This window comes from Macrobrachium rosenbergii, chromosome 4 (genome assembly GCF_040412425.1).
Source record: "Macrobrachium rosenbergii isolate ZJJX-2024 chromosome 4, ASM4041242v1, whole genome shotgun sequence".
Taxonomy (NCBI): domain Eukaryota; kingdom Metazoa; phylum Arthropoda; class Malacostraca; order Decapoda; family Palaemonidae; genus Macrobrachium; species Macrobrachium rosenbergii.
Genome location: NC_089744.1, coordinates 1,812,373 through 1,835,018, shown reverse-complemented (window position 1 = coordinate 1,835,018; position 22,646 = coordinate 1,812,373). Strand labels below are relative to the sequence as shown.

The 22,646-nt window shown below is 37.6% G+C and overlaps 1 protein-coding gene across 1 annotated transcript in view; it reads right to left on the bottom strand.

The window, feature by feature from the left end:
- LOC136829427 (uncharacterized) overlaps positions 1 to 22,646 on the bottom strand; it is a 102,083-nt gene that overhangs the window by 72,704 nt on the left and 6,733 nt on the right. Inside the window, exon 2 of the mRNA XM_067088039.1 lies at positions 3,707 to 4,470. Within this exon, the coding sequence (XP_066944140.1) occupies positions 3,707 to 4,462 (756 nt within the window). The 5' untranslated portion in view covers positions 4,463 to 4,470. The remainder of the gene's footprint in view (positions 1 to 3,706; positions 4,471 to 22,646) is intronic.

Below are 22,646 nucleotides of genomic sequence, written 5' to 3'. Positions count from 1 at the left end.
CTTACCGATCCAACACTAATGAAAGGCTAAATTTCATTTGACGGTCACTAGTCGAAGACCGAATTTTGCGGAAGTTACAGTAAGCCTGTAGAGGGGATTGCGGGCTGCGCACAGTAATCACAGGCTTTTAATTCCCATAATAACAGGACACAGTTTTTAACGTTCCTTTGAAGCTGTGGTCAATAAACCTTGAAGCAAAATTTGCCATCCTGATGATTTGATTGGAATGTCTGAGTGGCTCTGTACCGTAAGCATATGATAATAACTAGTAGTTTATTTAGCTGAAGGAAATGACCTAACATGACTAAATGTTATCTATATGATAATGTGTACAATATCTACAATCATGTGACCACTGTAGGTTCAATCGTAAACCGTAGAAGGTATAGCCTAAACAAGGTAACTATATGTACTTTACATGTCTGTTGTTCATAAACCCTTTGAAATACCAAAGTTAGTTGGTCCTCCTTTATCTTGCGATTTAGACTTTTATTTAATATGTATGAAAAAACAACAAATATTACATTTAAATAAAACAAGGTCTATCTATTTTATTCCCGTCGCAACGATACTAATTATCCACTTGTCTGAAGGCTAAACTTCTCCCATCAGACAACACAATACTCTTGCATTAATTCCAGACACTTACGGTTCGAATATAGACATTTCCTCAATCGGAAAGTTTTGTTTTCATCACAAAGAACCACAATCGTTAAGCCGCACATTCCAAGAGAGTAAAAACTCCTCGAACATTGTATCCTACAAAACTTTTCTCGCTTATTATCGAAAATAATAGCCACAAATGGCAACACTGAATTTTCACGAGTATGTCGAGCAACAACCATAAGCCGTATATAATTGCCAAATGTTTACTCAATCTGCTTCTAAAAATGATGACATATTCGTTACGGATACATAATCATGCGATGCACTGTCGGGAATCGTTGGTGCAATATCACCAAACTTAAAACTCTACATTACTTTGCCAGAAATTTCAAGTTCTGCACTCGCTTCTAAATGCGCTCTGTGCTATGTGAGAGGGGAATAGATTAACCACTGTATCCATGTATATGTATATGTATATGTATATGTATATGTATATATATATATATATATATATATATATATATATATATATATATATATATATATATATATATATATATATATATATATATATATATATATATATATATATATATATATATATATTCTTCTTATTCCCTTCTTGTTCCCATTTTTATATGGGGTCACCGTGATGCCTTCTTTTGAAGGACTTTGATTTGGCTTTGGGCTAGACTTTGTCGTCCCGATCGGCTGCCCTGCCTGACATCGCTTAGACCCAGGTATTGTGTACATGCATTGTGCCAGTTCACCAGCGCTCTTTCTTCCTCTTTCTTCCAGTGAGGTGTCTGTTATGTTTTTAGATGATGTTGGAGTGGCTTTGGGTTATATATATAAGCAAATATATAATATATATATATATATATATATATATATATATATATATATATATATATATATATATATATACATATATATATATATATGCATACTTCAACAATAGGCAGCTTCCCAAAACAAAGAGACGAACCCCTGACAGTAAAATTCCGCATTACCTGCAGAGAAGGCTATAAAGAGGGCTCGTCAACGTTAAGTCGAACATCCCTATACACACTAAGCTTCTTATCTTAAACGAACTCTTGTGGTTCTGAATATTTAGACCCTTCCTTTCAAACACCTCTTTCGCACCATTTATCTAGCACTTTCTAAATCTTCTCCTCCGCCCTGACATTTCTGAATCATGCACGCTTTTCACCAACATATCGTTCTCCATTCGTCCCACATTACCAAACCATCTCAAAATTATGATCCCTCCTTAAACCTTTTCCCATTCACACATCTTTCCAAACTTCTCACTATTTCAACACTTTTTACTCGAAATAACTCAACGAGAACTGTTCCTCTCAAAATCTTGAACCTGTTTCTTCAATTCACATTCAACACCTAAACTTCATTTCTATAAAAGAGAACTGGCTCAAGATTTGGATCTCCTTCCGGCGTTTTGTGCATGCCCTGCTTCCTCTTCAATTCATCCTTTATATTAATTACATCCTCTCTCATTCTGCCATCATCCATAACATATGAATCAACTACTTCCATTTTTCGAACTTACATTAAAATTCCATGCTCCATTTACTATAGCATTTTACTCTTGGTCTTTACCTTCTACTGCAAACATTATTCAGTACTGGATCACCTGTATTCCACACTCCACTCTGCATCTAAGTATTAATTTCTTTTCTATCCCGACAGGTGTAACAGAGCTTTGAAAACATAACACCTTTGTCTCAAGCCTATTTTCACACCATACCAGACACTCTTCCATCTAATTACTCTAGCACATGCTTCACTTTCAATATAAAAATTTTAATGGCCACGCACCTTATCCCATAAGCCATACACCCTCAACAAACTCCACACTGCCTCTATCAAATCTGCCATAAGGTCTTTCTGGGTCCATGCATGCTTCATGCACTGCTATCCTTTTGCTTTCAAACTTCTCTAATAACTGTAATTATTTTGCATACTTTTCCTTAATATTTTATAAATATCTTATATTTTCCCTTGGAAACCATGTACTTCAATTAATTATATATATATATATATATATATATATATATATATATATATATATATAATGTATATATATATAATATATATATATATATAAATATATACTGTATATATATATATATATATATATATATATATATATATATATATATATATATATATATATATATATATTACAAATATAATGTATGTATATATATTTATATATTTTATTTACTGACACTGAAATATATAAATTTAATTTTTCGGTATTATTTTACTTATGGACATTAATTGCTTTCAACATAAAATATAGGTTTTTCTGTTGTATTATGATGTGATTTGAATGATTTTGAGGTTTATTTCCATCGCAAATGAATACTTATCCTTCCCCGGCAAATGATATATACAAAATTAATAAAATTACGACTTGTCAGAATACTGCACCCCCTCTTCCATAGCTACTACGGCAAAACTGTAATCAGTAAACACAGTTTTGCCGTATTAGCTATGGAGAGGGGGTGCAGTATTCTGACAAGTCGTAATTTTATTAATTTTGTATATATCATTTGCCGGGGAAGGATAAGTATTCATTTGCGATGGAAATAAACCTCAAAATCATTCAAATCACATCATAATACAACAGAAAAACCTATATTTTATGTTGAAAGCAATTAATGTCCATAAGTAAAATAATACCAATTTTTCTTATTGATAAAACTATTTTTATTGATCAAACCTGAAAAACATTTCAAGGTTTACGCCCCTCGCAACATCTGAATTATGCATCAATAAATAACTTCGAGGGAATGAAGGCAAACTACAGTACGTAAGTTGCCAAGAGGAACGTCAACCGAAAAACGGAATGACGAATAACCTAGTTCTAGTTGTTCCTGTGTCTTTTGAGGTACAAAAGCCATGCTTCGCAAACCCAAAGGTTGAAACCGTCGAGGTAAACTCCTGGGACGCAGCAGCAAAAGTTGAACAAAATATCATGAGCGGCAAGTATTCTACTTGAAGGTACAAGGTTCTGAAACCAAAAACCCGAGTCTGCTCTCTCGTTACTGACACTAAAATTATCATAACTTACCGAGGCAGGCTCAGAAGTGGAAGAATTCGACCCAGTCGAAGCGTTGGTAGCGTTCGAGTTCGAGGAGGCATTCGAGGACCAGCTTCTGGACGACGTTCTGCCACTGTTGGCCGAGAAAAAGCTATCTGAAGAATTGAGGCTTAGGCTGTCTGGGTTCAGAACGACGCCAGCCTTAGACACTTCGACGATCTTCGCGTGACCCCGCACTCCTGGCAACCTAAGCAGGTTCTTCAGGCTTGACATGTCGCTCTTGGAACACTGGATGACATCCTTTTCGTCAGACAGTTCTACCTTCTCACCTCGAGAGTCGTCTTGGAGCGTCGACACTGTCATAACGTTAGAACAGGACGTGGATGTTTTGGGCAGCAGTGCTGGGGACGAATTCACATGGGAGGCTGGGGGTCCCTCGCTTCGAACAGAGCGGAAAGAGATGGCGTCTGGTGCCCTTCGGGAGCTGAAGGACAAGCCGCGGCGCACGCTGGCCTGGGACACGCCAGACCAAGTACCCACTTGATACCCGGCTTCTTTTTCGGCTAATGCGTAGCAGGAAGGTACGATCAGACTCTCACAGTCAACGCTCCTTTCGCTGTAAGAGTCTCTGAGAGCAGCATCCGCTGACCTAGATGCCGTCACTGACACCATGGTGACCGTGGGAAGATCTGGATGCCCGTGGGAAGGTCTGCTGGTCGCAGGGGACCCTTGCAAGGGATTGGCCAAGCTTGATGCAGATCGCTGGGGACTGGCGTGCTTTAACATGATGAATGCTGGGGAAGAGAAAAATAGGAATGATTAACTTTTACTAGCATACGAAAACAGATGTAGTGACAAAAACCTCATAAATACTTAAATCTTAAAAAATACAACACAGACAGCAAGAGAGAGAGAGAGAGAGAGAGAGAGAGAGAGAGAGACAGAATCGGCAACATAATCCAACTCTTTTTTTTTTTTTTTTACCAGAGTGAATTTCCTTTGTCCTACAAGTGTATCTATCAACAATCCTTATCCATCTTAAAAGACCCTTGATGACTCAGCAATGTCCTTTGAACATTATTCGCCATTCTATAGAAACCTATTTTCAAGTTGATTTGGATGGAGGTGGTGGCGAAATTAGCCTATAGCTTTTGCTTTCTCTCAAAAGAAACAGCACTAATATGTACATACATGCTATAATGTGTGTGTGTGTGTGGAAATAATGAACACATGAGCAAGTGTTTCACAAAAATAAATTTCTGATTCACGTCGGGAACGAACTTTGGTCTCCCGAGTGACGCCAAGGCGGTACCTACTGACCTACCGAGGCCATAAAAGAAGTTGGAACCTAAGTACTCCGTACCCAAGGGTTTTCCTGGGCAGACTTCTGAAGCCTAACATGCCAGCTAATTTTACCCAAATTCCCGACTCATCATCGAGTCAGTCGGCTATTTCCCTCAAATTTCACGCTGAAGGGGTAATTCGAATGAAATGGTGCCAACTGACAGCTGATGGGTCGGGAAGCCGGGTAAAATTCGCTGGTCTGTTAGGCTTCAGAAGCCTGCCCGGGGTAAAAGCCTCAGATACCGAATACTTAGGTTCCAACTTCTTTTATGACCTTGGTAGTCAGTCGGTACCGCCTTGGTCTGTCATTCGGGAGACCGAGGTTCGTTCCCGATGTGAGTCAGAAATTTACAGCTTTATAAATTACATACATGTGCGTATGTCTATGTAATATATATGTAGAGGAGAGGTGTGTACATGAAAGTCAGCTACATGAATGCAATTTTCAAAGGTCGTAATGACAGATACGAAAAACAAACGACAAATTATAATCTACTACCAGCTACGCAAGCGAGTGATTAAGACAGAGAGCACTGAACATATAAACGTCAGAGTTTGTCAATATAACTTCAGTTACGAGAAGGTCCTCCCTATTCCTTATAATATCCACATCTTAAGCTCTATCACATAAATTTACCTTTGGTTGATATCACAACCGCGGTACAGTTATCAGCACGTGACCTACTTTTCCCACAGGACCAGGAAAACTCCCAAGCACTGTCGACATAGGTGTGACATTGGCCTTCAGAAACACCTAACGTCACATTAAAAGGGGATTACTGTCTTTCATTGATTAGCGGATCAAACTAATTTTCTGCTAAAATTTTGCTGATGGCATGTAAACACAACGAAACACAACGAAAGTACAACAAAGTTAGTATCACCCAAAGAGTCTTGCAATTTTCACAGTACTAATATAGGCTCACAGCACCCATAAAACAGATCTCTTTTTACGGGCTGCTCTAGAAGCAAGAGGCCGTGCTGGCACAAGGCCAGCTAAATCTAAAACAACAACAAACAGATCTCAAAGTCAGTTCGATAAAGTTCATTTGCAATAAAAACGGATATCAGTGAATCGGAAGCCAATAAAAAAAACATACAAATAAAATCGTGACACTATTCTTACAAGATTATCAGATCATTAACATTTTCAACATTATGCTTTCGTCATCATTTTCGAAGACCATCCATATCTACAAGAGATTTTTGAAAAAGTATTTTTGAAATATTATTGTCAGCTCCGTTTGATGCCATTAATTTTATCCACCAAAAATAACCAACGATGCGAAAAACTCAGGTGGGGTCATCGTTTAATGATTTATCAGGCATGGCAATAAAGCTCATGCGTTCGGAACTACCACCATTGGTTGCAAATAATATAATAATTATAATAATTATACCGCACATGTCCGTGATTGGAATTCTCTCTCTCTCTCTCTCTCTCTCTCTCTCTCTCTCTCTCTCTCTCTCTCTCTCTCTCTCCGTACAGCTCCAATGGCGGTTAACGAAACGTCTAATCCACTCATCGTCTCTGGGCTATCTGCCCTCAAAATACTTTCTAATTTGAACAAGTGTGAGACATCACGCTACTAAGTTAAATAAACCTCAGTATCCAAATTGGCATTGACGCTCAACTGGCACTAGTAATGAATTACAGCAACGAAGGGGTACAATCAAACCAATTCAGGAGGGAGAGAAAGTAAGAACTTTCCCAGGTGGGTCATTAATATCAGATGGGTACTTCCTGCATAACCACCCACCTTCCCGACCCTGGGGAGAGAATCCACACTTGGCACTGGGGGACGATTTCCCTTCTATTAGCTATCTCGAGGGCTATAAGAGGAAGCGATTCAAAACTCCTAATAATGACAAACTGCCCGTGATGACGGGAATTCCGAGGCAGATCAAAGCTCACTTTGATGAGAATTTGAGCTGATAAGGTATGAAGGATGAAGACTTCCTACCGTGTTGGTTGATCTTAACGATTATTTGATGGGTGAGAACCAATCTCGACAGATGACAGTTCGCATCAAGGGACTGGGAAGGGGTGATTTTAATTCCCACGCCTGCCGAAGCTAACCCTTCTTAAATTCAAATTCCAACAGGGTAAGTTCCACAGAACTAACAAAAACAAAAAGTGTTATATATAAGTATTCTTAATGCATCTAAAAAGTAACAAAAATCCTCTTTGATTATACTTGACTGTTACAAGAAAACTTGATATAAATCCGGAAAAATACTCAGACTTCGTAAGCTTAAACGTCCATGGTTTTCCAGGTTAGGGTACTGAAGGAAGCTTCCGAGATGATACATATGGATACGAGAGAGAGAGAGAGAGAGAGAGAGAGAGAGAGAGAGAGAGAGAGAGAGAGAGAGAGAATCCAACTCTCAAAAACAACAGAATGTTAATTAGTTAACTCCAGGCAAACTCGGCAGCTAGTTCTAAATGCATGTGATTTAAACATCAATAATTATAAAATCAAGAAAAAATAGTTACGTTCTACTCAATCTGCTACATCTAAAGTTCAAATTCTTTTGTGGTACCAATAATGACTCACACTAAAACTAGTAATGACAGCTAAATAAACATCTCGATAAATATTTAAAGGTCTGCATTCAGGAATAATAGGTATAACACAAGCATATATATATATATATATATATATATATATATATATATATATATATATATATATATATATATACATATATATATATATATATATATATATATATATATATATATATATATATGTGTGTGTGTGTGTGTGTGTATGTGTGTATGATTAGCAAAATGTGACAGAAATGAAAGCAAACCTGGGAAAAAATATACAATGAAGAAGAAAGTGTAACAAAATTAGTGAAAGATATTTTTAAGAGACCATCACAATCACCATGACAAAAGTGCATAAGAAAAATGCTTTTACTTTCGGAATTGATTCATGCAACAGGTGACCAGCGTATTTACAGCGGCCCCCCTATCGCCCCCACATCGCTTTAAAACCACAGCGTACCGCTAATTTACGAGACAACAAAGAAAATAAACAAACAAAAAAACAAAAACCGTATGATGAACAGGAGGATTTGAATCCAGCAGCGCTTTGGGCCTTACCCACAACGTCATCATCCCGAGGGATTATTTGTCAGAGGATATTTGATACCCATGTGATAGAATGACTATTAGGTACTTATTAGTTGAAATAGGTAACCGTGGTTTTGATCGTTATTTTGAAAGTAGTTATTATTCAATTCTCTCTCTCTCTCTCTCTACTCCATGTCACTTAAGTTCTTTAATCTACTATAACACATATCCTGTCCTCCTGCCCATCACAGTGTATTCAGGCTAGCATACATACGTTAATACAGCTACTGTATATTTATCTATACTTACTTAGCTAACAGTTGCCATGCCCGTAAATTGTTCCCGCCCCATAGCCTACCAATCAACCCATCAATAAATGGTTACCAGCGTGTGTGTGTGTGTGTGTGTGTGTAGGAATTAAGAAAAAAGGTCTTGAGGCTAGCGACCTCACTCCTAAAGACTTGCTAAGATATCGAACGTCTGTGGGCTTTTGAAACCATCCCTACTAAGGTAATATAATATATATATATATATATATATATATATATATATATATATATATATATATATATATATATATATATATATATATATACATGTATAATTATTTACATATAATTATTTTATATATACACATATATATATATTATATTATACATTAAAATCCTCATTTAAATACCAAATTAGAAATGCACAATGTAATAAGTACTTATTACATTGAAATAAGGTTCGATCGACAACGTTCTCTCAGAGTAAAACTCAACCCGTGACTGACAACGCTCGATGTTACCTGCCGATAGCATCTACCAAGCAAAAAAAAAAAAAAAAAAAAAAATGCATCCCAATAAACTGTCAAGACCAAGCAAAAAAAAAAAAAAAAAAAATGCATCCCAATAAACTGTCAAGTATAGTGTTGCATTAGGAATTCCAAGCAGGCCAGAGAGGTTGCTTGCCCCTGCTTGAACTCATTTGAATTCAGCTGAGGCGTCCACGTCAACTCAAACATAACTATATACAGGAGCGGAAGAGCGCTTCAACCCCAAAAGTTCCCCTCCCCCTCCACCTTGTCAAGCGCTGCTTCAACTACAGTGAGGAGTTTTCTTCTCTCAAACATACACTGCTTTAAGTATAAAGAAGGAAAAAAGAGCATTCAACTTCGGGTTCGTTTAGACTCTAAGCATTTTTGTCTTTTTGCCAACTCACAGCATACTGCCACCTTCCACCTATGTTATTAAGGATATTGGTACCATCTGGACTCAGAAGCATTCTCTCTCTCTCTCTCTCTCTCTCTCTCTCTCTCTCTCTCTCTCTTTCTCTCTCTACTCCATGTCACTTAAGTTATTTAATCTACTGCATATCCATCTGTCCTCCTGCCCATCGCAGTGTATTCAGGCTAGCAATAACACACACAAAGCGATACAAAAAATTATTTGGAACCGCTTACCTATGCGACTCCTATAATCGAGTGAAATTTCACCCCAAAATACCACCCTGTCCTATTCACTATCGGGAATTCGAGAACAAAACCCGCTTCCAACAATCACCGTCTACATCTCACCAATCAATGTGCAATAGCTTAAAATAAATGCCATACCGCTAATTGCAAAATATGTGGCTCAATTCTACCTACCCAAAAAGGACAGACGAATACACACTCAGATGATCCAACACTAAACGGTTAACAAATAAGTTAACAAATATTTCAGAAATTCTCCCCAGCCATCACGCATCAGTTGCATTTTCTTTGACATTTAATTTTCGAAAGAAATTTCGTTTTCATTTCCAATATTCTCTTTACAAGCCAAACCAATGTTCATCAAGGCAGAATTTTTCCCCAAAAGTTCTCACGTTCTTTTGTTTGGTTTTCCCAAGCTTCTTTCCTAGACATGCTTCTGGTCATACATCTTAATCCTTATTAGAAAGAATTTCAGAATAACTGGGCTATGTAGTCTTCGACCAGAAAGTGCCTAGCTTTCAAACACCCTTCACTGACTGAGGGAAGAGCGAAGTCGGTGCAAGAGCGTAAGTGGTTGATCACAACGGGTGAATTATGGCACCTGAGGCAGTATACAGCCAATGAGACATGGCCCAAATTATGAAGCCAGGGCACCTGAAACACTACCCGGTGAAAATGCACTCGAAGCGCGAATAATTCATCGAAGTGACAAGCTGGTGATGACATCAAATTTTCTCAGAACATCAATAAAATAGGGTCCTTTGTTCTGTGAATGACTTCAATCTCTCTTGCCGAATTTTATGTTGCAGTGATGGCACTTTGGATAAGTGCACCTTAGGGGGTCGCAACGGTATTGTAGCTGATGAGAGGGAATTAGGGGAAGGGAAGGGCTGGGGGGGGGGGGCGACGCTAGAAACGTACTAAAGACCCGCGAGATCAGTCCCCATTTCGGTGCGCTTATGTTACGTCAAGTTAGGTAACGGCACGTTACGATGGGTAAAACTTCTGAAATGAATTACCTCCATTAATTCTCTCATAATTGATACTTCTATCACTAAGTTATAATAATAATAATAATAATAATAATAATAATAATAATAATAATATGGAACGCTGTTATTGCCACAATCCATTAGTATTTCTGGGGTTCTTGGTTTCACTGCATGTCATTGAACCTTACCACCAATGACATCTGGTTCGAATCAGAAGGGCTGAACGATCTTGGATGTCATTTCCCTTATATCAAATCGGCGTTTACAAAGACTTTTTCCCTCACCTGTAATTAAAAACAATCCACATATACCAACCATGTCAAAAGACGCTAATAACCTTCATTCACGACTGGTATGCGATTTTGGATTGCACCTGCGATTGGGGCGATGTTCAGGGCAGACATCTTAATGCCACCGGTGCGGGTCGACCTGGGTGAATCGTAGGGCATGGGCGCCGCTCCCACGCTGGCAAAATCCGCCCGGGGGAAGGAGACTGTTGCAAATCCCTGCACCACTGTAGGCTACGATTCTGTCATTACAAGATGCAAACTCAACATAATTACAGTGTTATGATGCTGTAACCTGATTCATTCGCCCTTTCATTATTCCCTTTCTGGGTGGGATGGATAAGTCTCGGTAACCACTGTACTGCAATTGTCTCTCAATTTGTTGACTACTACTTAATTCAGTTTTCCCCTAAGTTGTAACTGCTCCTATTAGATCATCTCTCTCGTGCTATTTGCTGCTCACTTGTATTCCAGTATTAAATTCCGCTGTGAATGTAATACAAAAATAAAACTGCTCTCACAACACTTAACAGCTTAACGTGACGGAGGAACAAATGCTCAGCACCACAGCAAATATTCAAAACTCATAAATAAAAACTACCTTTACCTTGAATGTGAGTGATTTATATCTTCAAGTTACCGCCTTCTAAAAATATACTCTTTTTTTGAGAAAACTTGCCAGTTACGATCTTATTTATATGATCTTATTTATACGCTGGTTAAATGAAGTCTGTTATGAGGTACGCTAACCCAAAAAAGCAACTGCAACTTCAGGGCCTAAATGTATATAAAATATTCAGTGTGTTTTTATGTTAATGAAAGTTAAGACAAACTGGGTCCTGACAGCGTAAGCTTAAAAAGGTCAGTGCAAGAATATCTGAAAGCTTGGCCATAAGCCATAGACAGATGTATAAAGTTCTCTCTCTTTCTCAAAAAGGCACTACATGGTAAATCGGCTCCTCGTATCCGAACACTAACTCTACCTAATGAGGCAATTCACATGGCGACACGGCCAATATAGGAGCCACATATACGCTGACTCATAGCCGACTCTTGGTTGATTTGTCTCAATGTTGGTCCTACGCATGATCACGATACAGCTTATGCATGACAATATACCTTTTTTCTTTTAAACCGTAGCAACGTGTAAAATGATACGTTCAACCTACACATCACAAGGAATACCTTAACCCTTCCCAACTAGGCTATAGTCTACGCAAGAGTGTTTTAATTGCCAGTGACTGAAATTGGTTATGTCATTTTCGCATCCCTATCACAGGTGGCAAACCTTCATACATCATCCTTGGATTACAATTCATTTTTCATAAGGCAGTGAACACATCATCGTCTGAACAATGAATAGTAAATAAAAGAATAGATTGACACACGGAAAACTCTTACGCTAATATTTTCCAGTGACTGTGAACGTTTTTAATTCATGTAGGAATCTATTTTTTCCTGATCAGTAATTAACCTAACACACCATATTTGTTAGTATTCAAAACTTGATTATTTTCATCGAATAATTGTGTTAAACAAATACGAAAGCATGTCAACTCCACGTGACAGACACTACAGGTGATGACATATGTCTTCGCACTATCATATGACAATGAAAATGCAAAACAAGTACTGTTTCGAGCAACCAGCTTAAGCACTGAAATATGATAAAAGCCGTTTCACGTTACAGGAAGCGTATAAGACCTGGTCAGTACCGCACGACACTCATACTGCCGCATGTGACAATATCGTAATGGGAGTGACGTAATCAAATGAAGCAATGTTGAGTCCTTGACCCAGGGCGTTCTGCTGGATTAATGTGGCAGCTTAAACGTGATACGGAAATAATTAATGATTTATTACTTTAATAAAGTTATTCAGTTTCAGATATCGAGATTAATCCTTGAGCCCTTACAGTACATCTGCGGCACAATGGCCAGTTTGTATGGGACTGTTACACAACACACACAAAAGCTTAAATTTTAAATATCACCGTATCGCCACAAGCATTAGCTAAAACTGAAGCTATAAGAATTAAAAATGCGAAGCTCACTATAAAACAATTAATTTTTCTTTAGCAAAGAGCCGCGGCAGGTTTCCTTGTACAAGACTGAGGTCTTCATGACAATCCTCCAGCTACTACCGAGTCAAAAACAACTTCCACCGTTTCAGTTACCTATAAATTAAGTGCAGTTGTAAACGATGTCACGCCCCTAGTGATAAGTGACTCAAGAATGTCTCCAAGGACGTTCAAACGTCTTTGAAGACATCCAGGAAACATTCAATTATATTTGAATACAGAATTGGCTGATGCAGACCTAATCTTGTAGTTTAAGATTAAATCATAGCTTAGCATTTCCGACGTCTAGAATACAAAGGAAATTACATTCCACACTCGAAGGACAAAAGGATAAAGTAATTAATACCTTTGCCATAACACACCTCAGACCTGACGGTAAGGGAGGAGGGGACGTGTTTCTTGATCCTCAGAACAGTGAATTCCTATGCTGGGTCAAAAACGATGAAGGAATCTTTAGTGAAATGTGATGTTACTGCCAACCACACCACTTACACACTACACGAGGGTCAAGAGAAAGGCAAATGAAGTTACAGCAAATAACGAAATGCCTCGTCATAAGAGTGGATGCCACTCAATGTTATAAAGACAAATTCTGAGTACAGTGTTCAACATTTAATGAAAAAAAAAAAAAAAAAAAAAAAAAAAAAAAAAAGCTGCGTCCCTCTTGACCAATGCATTGAATTTATCTCGTCAGTACTCAACTGTAGGGGGTTATGGTAGGGTAGGGAAGGGTGAGGGGCTAGCAATTTCATCCAAAACCCTTTTGAGAACCTGAAGGTTCTAAGGCAAAGCCACCTAAGGAGAAAGGCATATCAGAAATATAAATAAATATATTAGGTCACTCTTAATCATTCAGCAATTCTACAACGCAGGTGGTAAGCTGTACAACTTCGATACTGCTGCCTTAGCAAGTGCTAATAATCTGGGATACAGAATGTACCTCAAGGCACAGAAACGTCTGGAGGAGGGTTGTGGACCCCTTGGTGGAAACAAATGTCATAAACTGCAGATAAGCCTCTTCTGTGGCCACTAGCAACCACATTTACACTCCAGTGGTTTTCCAGGGAAGACTAATAATACTGTAACACTCTTACTGTCCCGGGTGGTGGGTAACAGTAATATTTGTGGCGTATAAAAAATTGAAAAGGTGACATACGTAGGGATAGAAGAAGTGGTTAAAAGATTGGTGAATGTTGAAGGAATGAACAATGTGTTCTGAAATGGTTTGCTCACGTGGAAAGAACGTGGCCGACAGTTTCGGTGAAACGAGCTTTATTCGGAAATTCAGGCGAGAGGAGTAGCCAACTTAGAAGGGATAGATAGAGCAACAGAGTAATAGAAAGAAGGGGCCCAATATTCAGGAAACGCAAGAACGCCTGTAAGGCACAGGTCAACGGTGCAACGTGCGTTGGGGAATTCAGTGAGGAACTTTGAGTCTTTCAGTTTGGGTGCATGAAGAGGCTAATGTTGAGACAGTTTTACAAGCTGACAAAACTGTTTAATATATATATATATATATATATATATATATATATATATATATATATATATATATATATGATTATTATCACTTTTGAATATCTGGCAGTGACAAAACTATTTTTTGTAATATATATATATATTTATATATATATATATATATATATATATATATATATATATATATATATATATATATATTCCAATATATATATATTCCAAATGACCACCCCTTCCATCTTGGGTAACGCCGGCATCCAAAAATACATTTAACGTGATAAACCGTGACATACCAAAACTCTAACGATCATGAAGACTTTCCCAAATAGAACAAATTCTTCACGTCTACGCACGTACACACACACAATGGAGCTTCCGTGGGTAGGCCTATCGGTGACCACGCTATAACCCACCGACAGCCCGTATCAATTACCAATAATGGCTGCTAAAAGATTGAGACCGCGACCTTCAGCTCCCTTGCCTGTAGCCAAGAACTCTCCTCTCGAACAGAGGCCCTACTGAATCGCCCTACGACCAACAGGCCTTTTGTATCTGCTTAAACTAGCTTATTAAAAAAAGGGGGAGCCGACATCAATCAATAATCCCACTCATCAGAGAGGAGGAGAGTCAAAAGAAGGCATCGGACGTGATACCGTAACAGGTGATGGAACGCCCGATAAGACCCAAGGTCCCAAGACCCTTGTCGTCGTCGTCCTCTGAGACTCAGGGAGAAGAGTCTTTCCCTCTTTCGGGAGCACATACACCGACACGATGGCAGACAGGTAGACATCACAGCGACACAGGTACAATAGGGGGTAACGTGACCGTTAGAGACCGATCAAAGACGCCGAGTTTTGTATTTCCAGTTGAGGCCTCCTTCTAGTGGTGACCATCGCGGACATTCCTTTTTTCCTTCCTGCCAAGAATTCAGAGAGAGAGAGAGAGAGAGAGAGAGAGAGAGAGAGAGAGAGAGAGAGAGAGAGAGAGAGAGATACTTGTTACATATACAAAACTATATATAAATGTATGTATGTATATATACATACATACATATATGTTTGTGTGTGTGTGTGTGTTTGTGTTTGTGGTCATCAATTCTCGAGAAATTAATACGGGCTATTTGTGGCTTAATTTAAAAAGTTTTCTACCGTGGTGGTATGTATATAGTATATATAATGGCCACGTGTCAAATTTTGTCTAGATCGGTCAAGCGGTTCGGATTTCTATAGCGCACAAAGTTACAAACATACATATATAAGATATATATAATATATATATATATATATATATATATATATATATATATATATATATATATACATATATACACATACATGTATTATATGTGTATCAAATTCTTGAGAAATTAATACGGGTTATTTGTGGCTTAATTTGAAAAGTTTTCTTCCATGTTTGTGTGTATATATATATATATATATATATATATATATATATATATATATATATATATATATATATATATATATACATATATATATATATATATATATAAATTTATGAAATGTTTTATCACACCGTAATTTACATACAATTATGAAGCTACAAATGTCGATTAATATAAAATTTATGCTACCTCGGGAATATCCCGATAGGGAATTATCACCGAAGGGGAATTTATGAGTGATAAATGGATTGGTACTGGCGGGTTGCGATCCCACGACACAGAACTTATCCAGCAACTCCAGTCGACGTTCTACCACTGAGCTATCAAGAGAGGTATAAGTCAATGCCGAGTTTGCTGTACTTATGTTACCCGTCTCGAGTGGGGAAATTGTACTTAGCCCCGGCATTAACAATTTCCAGAGTGCACAAAAACACGACTTTGGCCCATTATAACTCTGGAAATATTCAACCGATCGGGATGAAACTTTGGCTTTATTGGTTTCCCACTAAGATCTCTAATTGTGCCACATTTCATCAAAATCCGTTCAGTCATTCCGGAGATCCAGATATCGATTTCTGGCGTTTTGGGGATGTGGTAGGCGGTGGGTGGGCGAAGGACCTAACATATCTGTGGAGCAATAACGGTAAAAGATACAGCCGTGACACTTAGTTTTTCTGAATATGCCATTCAAATCAGCCACCAAAATTCAAATTTCCTGATGCTCAGGTACGGACTACTCACAACATTGGAGGGGGCGCCGTTTTCTTAATGTGTGTGAATTCGTCCGTTATCTTTAACAATTTTTTTTTTTTTTTTTTTTTATCTAGATGAGAATCAAATGTCTCTTATCTTTCCATTGCTGTATTTCCAACTACAATATTTTGGAAATCTAATGTAATTAACAAGCCCTCTTTCTTAACAATTTTTTTTTTTTTTATTAACGGAAGTCATTTTATTCTTGAGCTGGTCATGAATGATCATCAATCTTGAGGGGTTTGCAGTAGCGAGCGGATGCGAGCTGACGGCACTCACTGTTTTCGACAACCGTTCAGTTATCCTTTTCTTAACGTGAACCAAAGGTTTGTTCAGTTAAGTTTTAAGTGTAATTTATTATATTTCTCGAAAAGCGTTAATGGCAGTTTTTTTTAAAAGCAATGAATTTCTTGCATTTTGGAGTGAAAGAATCTAGTACCACTTGCATCTGTTACGATTGATGTTTTTACATCTGTCTAATCTATTCTATTTGGTGTTTTTACATCTATCAATAGAATTTTACTTTCTTTATTGTGGCTCTTAGTGACTGTAATAGTATTTGTACGTTAATACATTTTTATTGTCGACACCCCGTTATTAGGCCTAATATAAAAAATCAGTAACATGCTTTGCAAGGCTACGGCTGGTCTCATTGCTTGGAAAGTTGATTCCTTCCATCTTTCGAGCTTGAAAGCATAGAGCGAAGTTTATTTTCTCAATTCCACTTCGATCTGAGGTCATCTATCTCTGATACTGACTGTGGTATTGTGTTCAATTTCCTTCTTTCTTTTCCTTATAGGTCTAAAACCCGAGGCTTTAAGGAAATGTATTGTAGTACTATAATGTTTCTATGGCTCGGTAATCTTAGGCCTATTAGCGTCTAGCATGAGTTTTTTTTTTTTATCCAATAGAGCCTTGATGGCCGGGTCGGTTAGAGCAGCAGCTCGGACTTCTTAGAGGTCTGTGTCGCGGGTTCAAATCCGCAGCCGACCGGTCAGAAAGGCAGACACTTTGCTATCCATGTAGACACCTCGGGATTATGTACGTAATCAACGGATAGGATAGGTTTGCTTAAAGCAAATGGGTGTTACAGACTAATACACACACAAACAAAGCCACTCCAACATCTTCTAAAAACATAACAGACACCTCACACATCTTGACTGTCGACCTAACCGTGCAACGACTCCTCGCTGCTGGGAGAAAGGGCGCTGGTGACTGGTACAATACATGTACATACGCTACCGGGGTCTTAAGCGATGACAGGCAGGGCAGCCGATCAAGACGCCAGTCTACCCAAAAGCCAAATCAAAGTCCTTCAAAAGAAGGCATCATGCTTACCCCATACAAATGGAAAAACAAGCACGTTAAAAAAGAAGATGAGTTTTTTTATCCAATGGTCTTTCAAAATTTTCTTACGACTCGTATAGCTTTAAAAGTGTTTTTTTTTTTAACAACAAAGAGCCGATTTAATGATAAAACAATCAAGGTAAGGATGTAGTAGTTCAGGATACCAAGGAAAAAACATGATGTGTACGGAGCATAAAATGCAACCTTACGAAATGTCAAATTTGTTTTACTCTTTTCATATTTTCGTGTAACCATCCATGAATTCCGAGCAAGAAATCCAAATGATTACCCTAGAGGCGGACGAGATCATGCACCAGAACAGTAGCTAACAATACCGTATATGGTAATAATCTCAGGCGGCCATTCAAACTAAAGCTGCTCTCTCTCTCTCTCTCTCTCTCTCTTTAACATATTGCAACACGGACGATATTTTTTTTTTTCTAACAAGCTTTTACTCACTCACTTCCGCTGCATATTGAGGTAAAATGTAGCTTCCCTTGATTATTGCTAAACTGCCAGATTAGAGAAGTATTATTACAGTATTTTTCCTCTTGTTCAGCAAATACGTATTAATCACAGAGAAGTAGGAGAGAGCTTTTACACTGTGTATGGAAAACAGAAAGACCCTTCCATGCTCGGAAAAGAGTACTCCAAATATGATGGAGAGTCCCTACAGGCATCATAGTATTAAACTAGACCTATAAGAAAGTATACTAATATATGTCTGAACACACGGAGACATTTGATAATCAGGTGCGCTAACCTATTCCACCTAACCCGGGTGGCGACTAAGCCTAGGCTAGCCTAGATCCTGGTCACGGGGAAACCCACTGTAAGTAGGCTAATAATATAATCTATTCAACTCTTACCTGTAATAGATATATCTTTTTTCTATATTATTTATAGCTGGCGGTTAGTAAAGCCCAGCCGCCAGGAGTTACACAAAAACTCCGACTTTGGCCCTTTATAAATCTGGAAATATTCAACCGATCGGGGTGAAAAAAAAGTTAGGCATACCTTAGTTAAACCAGACCACTGAGCTGATTAACAGCTCTCCTAGGGCTGCCCCGAAGGATCAGATTTATTTTACAAGGCAAAGAACCAATTGGTTACCTAGCAACGGGACCTACAGCTTATTGTGGAATCCGAACCATATTATAACGTGAAATAAATTTCTATCACCAGAAATAAATTCCTCTAATTCTTCACTGGCCGGTCGGAGCACCGAACTCGGGGCCAACAGAGTGCTAGCTGAGAATGATACCTACCCGTCCAATAAGGAACTGATCGGGATGAAACTTTGGCTTTAGATGTTTCCCACTAATGTCTCTAATCATGCCAGATTTCATCGAAATCCGTTCTTCCGTTCCTGAGATCCAGATATCGATTTCTGGCGTTCAGAGGTTGTGGGTGGGTGGGTGAGGGATCTAACATATCTATGGAGCAATAATGGTAAGAGATACAGCCATGATATTTAGTTTTTCTTAAAGCTCGTATCCTGGAGGGTGCCTTTCTGGGTTTGTGTTTTGAAATAATGAAATTTTAAAGCTACAGTATGCCATTCAAATTAGCCACCAAAATTCAACATTCCTGATGCTCAGGTACGGACTGCTCGCCGTTTTCTTAATGTGTGTGGATAGCAAATGGTGTTAGGAGAAGTTGGCTGATTTACTACCTTAATCCAAAATTATCACACACGTTGAATTTACCAAAGCGGTTTTGGTTTTCGTGACCGTTGACCTACCTAAATAATGAGCCTCAATAGTTATAATATTTTCACACGTGTATAATATATATATATATATATATATATATATATATATATATATATATATATATATATATATATATATATATATATATATAGTTTCGGTAATTGGGCGGCTACTTGGAAATCTTAGCTTAATGATAAATAATATTGCAAGACCAGAAGAACATTCTTTATTGTACGAGCTTTGAGGTATAAAACCTCATCATCAGGCTGAAAAAACCGTCAAGGATGAGAATCGATGAAATTACAATAAAATGAATTGTTATAATAAATCTTCAGCAAAAATACAAACGAAATGTATAAAATGAACAAGTAAATGCAAACTAAAAGGGTGAGACGTAAAATAACGAAAAATTAAAAACACAAACATAAAAATATGAAAATAAAACTAAGGTGAAATGTAAACAAACTACCACTCACAAAGTAAAATATTTAACGACCTAATTGAGTACCTACTATGAAATTACACGATAGCTAGTTGAATACCAGACGAGTTGTTGTTCAATTCCGGCTTCATCTTTTTAATAGTCAGCGACTCTGAAATTAAAAGGTCCAGTCTATTTGAACAAAAAGACAGTACCCGAAAATCCAGGTCAGTGAAAGGATGGTCCTGTGCTAAACTGTGTTCTCTAATGGCAGAAAAGGGTGGTTTGGAAAGGGGAAACCTAGTTCTAATAGAAAGACGTCTGTGTTCCAAATTTCTGTGTCTGAGCCAGCGGGAACTGGATCCCACGTATTGCAGACCACACTGCGAACAAGTGAACAAGTAAACGACACAGGAACTGAGGTCCACAGGCAGAGTAAGCTTCTCTCTCAAAAGTGATCTTATTGTAAAAGGATTACAGAAAACAAACCGGAAACTGATTTGAGGGAAACAATGCTTAAGTATTTCTTGTAACTTTTTTCGGACCATATAACTACTATGGCCAAGGTAAGGCAATTTAATGTACTTTACATCTTTACTAGCAGTACTGTACACCGGTCTGGGACAAAACATTTCATTTAAAAATTTTATCAGAACTTTGTAAAATACAAAAATGGGATATGAGTTTTCAGAAAAATAATTCTGGAGGAAAACCATATCTTGATGAAATAAATTAAAATCACAACAAACATTGTAGGCTCTATTAATCAAAGTGCGTATTGAGTTCATCTTATACAACTTTGGCGAAAAACAGAGGTAATTGGGGAAGCTACATATAGCTCTTTATTTGCTTCAGGGTCTAAGCCTGGTTATTTGTACGGTCTACCTAAGGTACATAAAATAAGAAACCCTTTAAGACCTATTATTTCCTCAATTGGTACTTTTAGTTATAACCTGTCTAAGTTTTTAGTTCCAGTTTTAAACCCCTAAGTTAAAGTGAATTTAACATTTCTAATTCCTCCAAATTTGTTAAAGAATTATGCTCTTTCAATTTTAACCAAGATGTTGTAATGGCTAGTTTCGATGTAACCTCTCTTTTCACCAATATCCCACTAAAAGAAACAACCGACATTATTCTTAATAATATATGTGAAAACCATTTATCAGCGTTTGGACTTAATAAAATAGACTTGCAAAAATTATTACATTTAGCAACTGCTGATGACATTTTTACTTTTGATGGTAAATTATATAATCAAATAGATGGAGTAGCTATGGGAAATTCCCTTGGACCTGTATATGCGGATTGCTTCATGGGTTATTGTGAAAGGATTTGGATGTCTGAATGCCCTAGTGCTTTCAAACCTTTGTATTACCGTAGGTATGTAGATGACGCCGGAATTGAACAACTCGTCTGGTATTCAACTAGCTATCGTGTAATTTCATAGTAGGTACTCAATTAGGTCGTTAAATATTTTACTTTGTGAGTGGTAGTTTGTTTACATTTCACCTTAGTTTTATTTTCATATTTTTATGTTTGTGTTTTTAATTTTTCGTTATTTTACGTCTCACCCTTTTAGTTTGCATTTACTTGTTCATTTTATATATTTCGTTAGTATTTTTGCTGAAGATTTATTATGACAATTCATTTTATTGTAATTTCATTGATTCTCATCCTTGTCGGTTTTTTCAGCCTGATAAGGTTTTATACCTCGAAAGCTCGTACAATAAAGAATGTTCTTCTTGGTCTTGGCAATATTATTTATCATTAAGCTAATATATATATATATATATATATATATATATATACATATATATGTGTGTGTATGTATGTACGTATATAAATTGTATAATAATAATATCGGAGAAGCCACATAGGTTTAAGATAACTATATCTAAAATCTAAATAACCCCCACTCCGTTACCACATTTTTCTCAATCTAAGGAGTTGCCACAGCATAAAAGGACTGAAATCACAGGCAAAAAGTGATGAAATCACAAAATGGGTAGTAAAGCCCAGCTACAGCAGGCAGAATGGAGGTCAGGGGATACGAAGGAAGGGGTAGGGCGTAGGGCTTTGCTCTGCAACCTGATAAATTATGATGAAAGCGAAAAGTAGAAGTAGGAGCCTTTTCTCAATCAGTACAGAGAGCGAGTGGCATTATAATACGCATATTGAATGGGCTTCGGTTTGGACGAACCACCAATGATGTGAAAATTTTGCAAGAGCGCCTGATTCCAGTACCACCCAACACTAACCCGGCCCAGGTTTTTGTTGAACATTACTCTAGTCTCCGCAACAGCAAAAGCAACAGCAACAAAAAAACGAAAAAAATGTTACCCACAAAAAGCGCTGTGTTTAAATGATCGCGCACTTCTGAGTGGATACATTTACTATGTCTTCAAATTGGATTGCTTGAAGAAGTGAAAGTGTCTATCTCTTCACGTATGATCAGCGTTGTGCATATTATAATGGCACTCGCTTTCTATACTGATTGAGAAAAGACTCCTACTTCTACTTTTTGCTTTCATCATAATTTATCAGGTTGCGGAGTAAAGCCAATGCCATCTTGATAAAAGGGACAGTCAGCACAGCAATACCTGAAT